The sequence below is a fragment of the Lactuca serriola genome, chromosome 5 (assembly GCF_051521515.1).
Source record: "Lactuca serriola cultivar US96UC23 chromosome 5, Lser_US96UC23_V15, whole genome shotgun sequence".
Lineage (NCBI taxonomy): Eukaryota > Viridiplantae > Streptophyta > Magnoliopsida > Asterales > Asteraceae > Lactuca > Lactuca serriola.
The window spans coordinates 323,718,523-323,727,731 of record NC_136412.1 but is presented as its reverse complement, the minus strand read 5'-3'; the positions used below and the strand labels follow the sequence as shown (position 1 = coordinate 323,727,731).

At 31.1% G+C, this 9,209-nt stretch overlaps 1 protein-coding gene across 1 annotated transcript; it reads left to right on the top strand.

The window, feature by feature from the left end:
- Positions 1 to 3,813: 3,813 nt before the first annotated feature.
- LOC145055120 (uncharacterized) lies at positions 3,814 to 6,289 on the top strand. The gene is made up of 8 exons (XM_079003413.1): positions 3,814 to 3,908; positions 4,285 to 4,847; positions 4,926 to 5,082; positions 5,207 to 5,283; positions 5,376 to 5,415; positions 5,527 to 5,581; positions 5,675 to 5,744; positions 5,893 to 6,289. The coding sequence occupies exons 1-8, from the start codon at positions 3,902 to 3,904 to the stop codon at positions 6,109 to 6,111; spliced, it is 1,188 nt and encodes a 395-aa protein (XP_078859539.1). The 5' UTR covers positions 3,814 to 3,901; the 3' UTR covers positions 6,112 to 6,289.
- The last annotated feature ends 2,920 nt before the right edge of the window (positions 6,290 to 9,209 follow it).

Sequence of the window (9,209 nt, the reverse complement as noted above, 5' to 3'; positions counted from 1 at the left end):
CGGTCCCTACCCTCGGTTGTACCTTGGAATGACGAAATCTAATTTAGCATTAAGGTAACATTAAGAATTGCAGTCTGAAGGCCATAACCCTCGATATGGCTGTCTGATGCCTAAATTAGCTCCCGTAGATATAAAGAATGACGAAATCACACTTAGAATGAATAAGTTAGGGCCTTCGGAATATTGGCGGTTCTTGACCATAGCTGAGTATGTTGGGCATACGCCTTGAGTACGTCGGGCGTACTGGCTCGACATTCGGATCGCAGAGGCTTCAACATATGATGAGACTATGCACAGACTTGTTTAAGTTAGGCCTCGGGCCCACCTGATTGTAGCATGTCATTGTTTGGGCTTAAGGCAATATTGGGGTGTTCTTGGGCCATATTAGGCCTTAGATGCCTTGTAGTTGGGGTTGGATGCCTTTTTGGGCTTTTATGGATTTGGGCCTTAGGTGAGGGAGGTCCATTGAGGAAGGGGTAAATGAGCCCTTTTTGCCTTAAGTTAAGAGTTAGGGTTTTGGACTTGAGTTTGAGATCATCACTTAAGAAGAAGACGAGCAATCATGCATAGGAGAAGAATAAGTCATTCGTTCATGAAGAAACCCTAAATTGGTTTTTAAAGGAGGAATATATCATTTATTGTTTTGTCGATCATTATTATGTCATGTCATAATAGTTAAGCTAAGTTATCATTTAGTCTATAAGAACCAGTTACCGGTGGGTAATATTTGAACAAAACATATAGTTTGTTGGTGTTTTTTTGTACAAAAAGTTTACTTGGATGATGTTTTTTGAACATACCAAACTTGGATGGTGTTTTTTGAACGATTTTGAAACATAGTTACCTCTTTGAGTCATTCTCCTATTGTTTTTTTCCTTTACTTATTTTTTACCAGTAATTGTCGGTTATCAAATGTCAAATTTGAACAAAGAATGTACTTCGTTGGTGTTTTTTTGTACAAATGTTTTACTTGGATGGTGTTTTTTGAACACACCAAACTTGAATGGTATTTTTTGAACGATTTTAAAACATAGTTACCCATATAAGTCATTTTCCCTTCTCTAAACTGGTTAATTAGGAAATTATTGGAAACCAAAAAAGAAAAGAGAAAAAGTAGCTATAAGTTTATATTAATTATGTTTTTTTTATGATGCCACAAAGGGGTGAGCAAAAAACCGAACCACAAACCGAAAAAACCGAAACCGAAAAACTGAAACTGAAATGAAACTGACGGTGCGGTTTTTAGTTTTGTAAAAACCAAAAATGTTCGGTGTGGTGCGGTTTCTAGTCTTATAAAAACCACAAAAAACCGAACCGCACCGAATATATATATATATATATATATATATATATATATATATATATATATATATATATATATATATATATATATATATATATATATATATATTAAGTATTAATAATTGTAAAAACTAAGAACTCATGACAATTAAAAATCTATAAATATAAATATCTATCTTATCAAAAGAATATTGTATATTTTTAAGCATACGTATAGTGATATTTACAAGAACAAATAATGTTTATTACATTTTTTAACATTTAAATATGAAGAATACTAGTGACGATAATGTCATTTTTATTAATACATTAATTGATATTACTGCCTTCATAAATATTATATTTAATTTGTATTATATTCAAGCATAAGAGGATGTTGGATGAGTGATTATGTTCTTTGATTTTAAACCAAGAGGTGGTGGTATCAGTTCATCTCCAAGATATCATTTGAGCTTTAATTTTGTCAGCCTTATAAGAGTATCCCTGATCACCTTTGAGATAAAACTTTCATCATTCTCACGTTTCATGTAAGAGAGTCAATCTGACGCTCCTCATCTCTATATAAAGTTTCTCAAAAAATGATTAACATTCCTCATCTGAGTCAAATTAACTCGTTGAGTTGTTGAGTTTTATTAAAAAAAAGCCAAACAAAAACCAAATAAAAACCAAATAAAATAATTGACAAAAAACCGCAAAAAAACGAACCGCATAAAATCGAACGGTGCGGTTTCTAAATTCAAAAAACCAAAGTTGCGGTATTTGGTTTAGTTTTGACCAAAAACCGTACAAAACCGCATTACGCTCACCCCTGATTTGCCACGTAACAAAAGGAAAGGGCTACCAATTGTCAATGTGCACCTTTCGATTTTCAATAAATAAAATATACAAAGGGGGTGTTTGTCGAACTAAAAAAGTATTGGGATAAAAATTATTTATTGCGTTGGAAAACGATTAATAATTTATTTTATTAATAAGTTATCTCATTCTAACTTATTAGGTTATAAGATAAGAAAAGATATCTAACTTATTAGGTTATAAGATAACATAATAAGTTAATAAATTATAAGTCAATAAACAATAAGTATTTTTTTTTGTCAAACACCCCCAAAATGTCAAAATAAAATCATTTCCAACCCAAAATCATTTTAGAAAATAATGTAAATGGTAGGGGTAAGCATTTGGACATTTGGATCAGACTAGATCGGGAGTCGAACCCAGACCTAGAGTTGAACTAGACCGATTTTTTAGAGTAGGTCCGGTTCTCGAAATCTCAGGTCTTTGAATCATGCAAAATCGATCCGGGTAGAAAACCGAGTAGGTCTGGTCCAACATGTATTTGTTTTAAAGTAATAGATAAACTAAGTTCAATAGGGCCTCAACGAGTTGTATCATATACATTTAATGTAGTAAATGTATAACAGGTACAAGAACTGGAAGACCCGGACCTAGACCCGGTAAGCCTCAATTGGTCCAGTTCATGGTCTACTAATTTCTATCAAACAAGTTTGGTCCATAAACCAGTTCCGGTTCGATCCGATCAGTCCAGTTCAAATGTTCACCCCTATATAGTAAATATTCTTTAATTTTTCAACTTTATATTATGTCTTACATTATTTTTTCATCAATAAGTATATATATATATATATATATATATATATATATATATATATATATATATATATATATATATATATATATATATATATATTCTCTTTTTAGCCTTTTATAGTTTATCAAAAATCACCCTTCAATGTCTTAGGTTTATACATTTTTATTTACATTTTTTATTTATAAAAGTTTTATAAATTATATTATTACAAAATTATAACCAAATAAATTATTACATTTAAAATATTCATAATCTTATTTAATAAACTAGAAAAAAATTATTAAGTAATTACTATATTTAAAATATACCTAATCATATTTAATAAACTAGAAATAAATAAATATGAAACTTGAGGAGCTAGAATTAACACATGAAACGTTGACAACTTGACATCATTTGTAAATAATGATATAATTAACACCAAAATTGTTGTTATATATACTATTTTTTACATTAAAATGGTGAAAGAAATGTAGTGAGGTTGGAGAAAACTTTACATTATTTTTATATAAAAAATCAAAATGGTGAAAGAAATGTAGTGAGGTTGGAGAAAACTTTACATTATTTTTATATAAAAATGGGACTGGAGTTGGAGATCCTAAACTCATAAATTATAAATTCTCCAGAAAAAAATTATAGCCATTTTACACTTTTCACCCTTCTTGGTTCAATTCAATCTAACACACTTAAAGTTTTGCTTATTCGTATTTACTTTATTGAGTTTGTGCTTTGGAATAAAATGGAAAAAATTTGAACATGAATATGAATATATGCTAAAATTCACCCAAAATTATATATATTTTTAGAAAAAAAATAGATGCCGTAGCTCTAATATTCTCTTATTATCTTATCTTATAAATTATAAATTAAATTAAATAATTTTTTTTCGGAATCATAAACCAATCGGCTCGGGAGCTTAAATATGAGCCTCTATCTCTCTCTCTCTTTTTTTTTTCTACACTGTAGATTTTATCAACAAGAAGGCGAATCATGCAAGGTACAAATTTTTTCGAAGGGAAATATAATTTAAGTTTTGGATAAATTAATTATTTCAATTTTTTATAAGTTGGAATCATCGAAAGACGATTGATGTTGATTTGTTTATATCCTTACAAGGAATAATATATATGAAGTGTCTTCCATTATGCTGTTAATATATTTGCATACTCCTTTTGAGTATTACAAAGAAAGAACTTTATTCACACTCATATTTTTTAATTCTTCCATCGGTCTCTTTTCTTTTTCTTGATATTCCTCGTGTTCTTATTGCACAAATCTTGAATCTTGATCATAAATTTTTGACGAGTTCAATCAAAATCGCTATAAGTTTTGATCCGGAAAAAGTTGTTTTTTTTTTTTTTTTTTTTTGACAGAAATAATGAATACTTTAAAGATTGGTTATAACCATGAAACGGTTTACAATCTTAAAGCTAGAGAATTTGGGGGTGCAGCAGCAGTCCAGCAACAACCCTGGCAAGTTGGAATTACCATTTTGCCCTCGGAAATCGAAGCAAGAGATGCTAACCTTCAAGAAGATCAACAGCAACAGATTATAAGTTACAGACAAGAAGTTCCATCGTGTAGTAAGACGATCATGGAACAGATTGGATCACCAGCTTCTGCAGTTTTCGCGACCGAAAAATATTTAGGGTTTTCCCAGAATGGTGTTCGTCGGTCTGTTCATGTTAACGATGAAACTGATGTATCTTCTGTGCCTCAGCAGATGAGATTTGATAATCATTTCATGCATCCTCATGACAATGGGATCTTCAGTTCTTACCAGAGATCATCATCGTTCAAGATGAGGAGCAGTAATAATCAGTCTGAAAGAGATCAGATTAGGGAACTTAAAAGAAAGTTACTCGACGAATCTGATACTTCTGATTGGAGACAATCACAACCCTCTATTTGTTTTGATGGAAATCAGGATCTTGGTGTAAGCTTTTGTATTGTTTTTCATTCTTTAATCATCGTTTTGTTTTTCTGAAAAAAAAAAATCGCTTTCCTTTTTCAGCAGGGTCAGTTTGGACGTATAAAACCAGCATCAGGGCAACATTCCGTCAACTGTACAAATCCCGGAAACGTTATGCCAAGTAAAACACGAATCCGATGGACTCAAGATCTCCATGATCGGTTTGTGGAGTGTGTGAGTTGCTTAGGTGGTGCTGAAAGTAAGTATACCTAATACCTAATTAATTAATCTTGTATATATATAAACAGTACTTCTTTAACCTTTACATGTACATGATTGAATATTCGTTAATCTGTATGTGGTTTTTTCTAACTTTTTTATAGAGGCGACGCCAAAGGCGATATTGAAACTTATGGACTCCGAAGGGTTGACGATCTTTCATGTCAAAAGTCATTTACAGGTATTCATCATCATCGAACAAATCTAGCTTCTTGTTTAAGCAGCTTACAAGATTTTATTTTTATTCTGATTGAGTTTTGATTGGTATTTCAGAAATACAGAATAGCAAAGTACTTACCAGAATCTGGAAAAGGTAATCAATCATGGGGTTCGCTTTAACTTTTAAGTTTTTATAGTACATTCAAAATATGCTTCAGAAATGTTTTATGAATTTCTCATCATCAGGTTTCTGTTGTGTCTGTAGGAAATTCGGAGAAGAGAACTACCATGGATACGATATCGCAGATTGAAAATATAACGTAATAATATTTACAATTTCTGTCTTAAATTTGATAAATGTTTCGTTTCTTCTCTATCGTTTATCTAAAACTCTGGTCGATCTTGTTCATCAGTGGCATGCAATTTAAGGATGCACTACAAATGCAACTTGCTGTCCAGAGGCAACTTCATGAGCAGCTAGAGGTACGTACGAATCTATGATAACTCCGTATCTTAAAATATGGTGAAAATTTTGGTTTCATTCTCAAGTTCTTGATACAAGTTTAAAGAATAGATGTCAATTTTGAAGTTAAAAATCAGTCTGTTTGACCACAAAACTGCTCAATCTCAGATTCAAAGGAATTTACAGTTGAGAATAGAAGAACAAGCAAAGCAACTTAAGAAGATGTTTAATCAGCATCAGCAACAGAAAGCTAATAAGTCCCAGAACTCGGACATCACATCTTCGCATGACGATCACCACTCCACGAATCTGAATGATGATGATGATGATACTTTAAACTTGGATGATGATTCTGCGGATACCCTTTTCCCATCCAAGATAAGCTAGCTAGCTAGCTAGATTTTCATCAAGAAAGCTTAAACATTTTTGATCAAATGTCCATGTGTGTTTATGAGTTGTGGCAAATGCATGATTGCCAATTTACATGATTAAGAAGCAACTTGATTAAGGGAATGGCCTTGTGTGAATGAACTTTAACATCTGAATGTAAATCGAGTGTTGTTTATACTGGATAATTATACTGTTATCTTGTGTAGAAATAAAATCTGACAATCAATAAAACTTGTGCAATTCATTACATGAAGTAAAAAAAAATGGCAGAAAATGAAGAGGTAGGGAAATTTAATATTGGAATCGCCTCGTGAAAGTTATATAAAACTTATTAAAATATGGTCAAAGTTTGTTCTACTAAACAATCATCTTTACGATGAAAAGTAACGATTTTTTTTTTGACTTTAGGAGTTGATTCAACTTCCGACATTAGTTCAGCCATGAAGTAGGGAAATTTAATATTGGAAAATTTTCAATACTTTTGGAGAAGGATGTGGAAAAAAGTATAGGCATACGTGAGGTTCAACATGTTTCTAGATGGGCCTGCAGCTTTGTATTGTCTTCTTCTATATGTAAAGAGAACCTCAAAGACTTGTTCTCGGATAGTGAAACAATGTAAGACAAACAATGCCTAATGGGGAAGGATTCTATCATTCTATATACGGACAAACAATGAGGTTGAATTCGAAGCATTGTATCTTGTAATAATCGATGTTCGCGATGAACTCCACAAAGACAGGTACGCTGACACATGCTCTCTTTAATCATCATGAGAGCCCACCACATTTCGTGGAAATTCAATAATCAATGATACAGATATATAGACAGGGAATGGAAATAGCTGAAAACTAAGATAATGGTTAATGCTCAAGAACATATCCATGAAAGTCTTCCTTTCTTATGAAAAAGTAATCTCTAATTTTATAATAACTCTATACATAGTAGGAATCCTAAACCCTCATGAAGAAATGATTAATAAAAAGGAAATTAAATAATAATAAATATACCTTAAAATAATCAAAAGAAACCCTAGATTAACTAAACGCAAAAGTTAAGTTGAAGACTACTCTAGCTAAAAATAAGCCCATTATAAAAACATCCTCTCACCAACGGCCCTAAATTCAACCATAAATATCAAATCAGCTTAGAAATTAAATTCAAAACTAGCCATGCACTCGACAAGGTCATCATGTTAATTACTTGTAATTAAACATTTTATATAGAGAAATTAAATATCCTTCTATTTTTTGTTCCTACATATACTTCTACCCAATGAAATGATAACATGTGTAACATTTAATGATTATTTAATGATATTTTAGGATACTAATATGACACATGTCATCATTTAAATGGTTAGGAGGATATGTAGGATTAAAAGGTAGCAGGATATTTAATTTCTCTTTTATATATGACGTGTTTGGCAAAAGTAGCTGTTAGCTGGAAGCGGGTAGCAATTAGTTGGTAGCGGGTAGCTGGAAGCGTGTAGCAGGTAGTTGGTAGCAGGAAGTTGTAGCTTTTATTTGTTATATGAATGTTTGACAAAAATAGCTGGAAGCTTTTGAAATATATTACATAAAATGACACTTGATTAAAAATAAATAAATATATAAATATATATTTTAAGGGTAATTATGAAAATTAATTTCAAAAGCTCAGGGGCGTTTTATTAAACGCTACATAAAGTAGCTTTTAGAATTGGAGCGTTTTGTTAAAACTAAAAGCTAAATGTTCGTACTGTCAAACGGAACTTTTTGTTTAAACTAGAGCGTTTTATCAAAAGTCAAAAGCTAGAAGCTCCTAAACACTTCCAAAAGCTTCATGTCAAACATGCCTATAGTCACTGGTATAATTAGCAAGAATGGGTCTATTAGCCTATTAGGTGTCAAATCTTATCATAATAAATAAAAATAAAAAAATAAAAAGAGGCTCGTTTTTACTGTAGTACATTGTTAGGTGCATCATTGTGAGGGATATCAAACTTAAACAAATAACAAACTTGACTACTTAGTTGCACTAAAAGGGTGGCATAGAAAAACATAGTCGAATATACACGAACACAACATAAAATTAATGTCTTTAGTCCAAAACATAACACAAAAAAATAAATTTGCATGAAACATAACTTATAAAATTCAATAATAAAAAACGAGCTCAATTCCTCAGTGACTATCGTAATCTTGCAAATAATCTTCAACTTAATTATTTAAAATGCATTTTTTCTTAATTGATACTAAAAATCATTAACACGATCTAACAAATTTATTTTACCAAATTATCGGCCAAAACATGCTCTTTGAGTTAAATCTGACTTCTTACTAACTTAATCAAATAAGCTCTTAACTAAATTTAAGGATCTTTAAGATTTATGTAAAATTTTCAATAAAGTTCAATATGTCTCATAAGTTTGAAAGCTTAAAAACTTGTTCAATCAGTTTTATACCATAGTTAAATCTTAGCACATAATCAATATGATATTTGTTACTTATTAACAAGTAATTAAAACAATTACGGATTTCAACAAGTGTTTTACATGAATGCTTAAATTCGAAATCAGGTGATCCGTCAAAAACATAATAACCAAACATTTATGAAGTACATAACTCATAAAACTAGACAGAATCACAAGTAAAAAAATCAACGTAATGATTAAACGTAAAATTAGTCGAATCAGTGTAAGCCTGAAATCTGGGGGTTGTAGTCAGATATGTCTAAATATGAATCAAAACAATAAATATGGAATCTAAACATTAAATCTTACTAAACCAAATTAGCTAGTCGATTCGCGGTCTTTAGATCTTCATAAATTGCTAGAAAACGTTAGAAAACACAAAAAATGTGCGTGAAAGTTGTTCAAGGAAAGTATCTTCTTGTTATGGAAGTCAAGGTAGGTATTTATATGCAGCACGAAAAAACATATAAAGATACGGAGACTTATATGACCGTTTAAATACGAAAAATACATTTGGATCATATTTAATGAAGTACGATACAATTTCGGGACCTCGGGAGAATGCAAGATCGTGTAAATGGGTTGTGATTGTGTAAGTGGTCGTGATTCTAGAAGAGTTGTTTAAGTGTCATAAAATGTTCCG

Excerpts from the sequence above, each read along its gene's own strand:
- LOC145055120 (XM_079003413.1), top strand. Across the intron at positions 5,083-5,206 it reads TTGCTTAGGTGGTGCTGAAA|AGGCGACGCCAAAGGCGATA; the intron begins GTAAGTATACCT and ends ACTTTTTTATAG. Across the intron at positions 5,745-5,892 it reads AACTTCATGAGCAGCTAGAG|ATTCAAAGGAATTTACAGTT; the intron begins GTACGTACGAAT and ends GCTCAATCTCAG.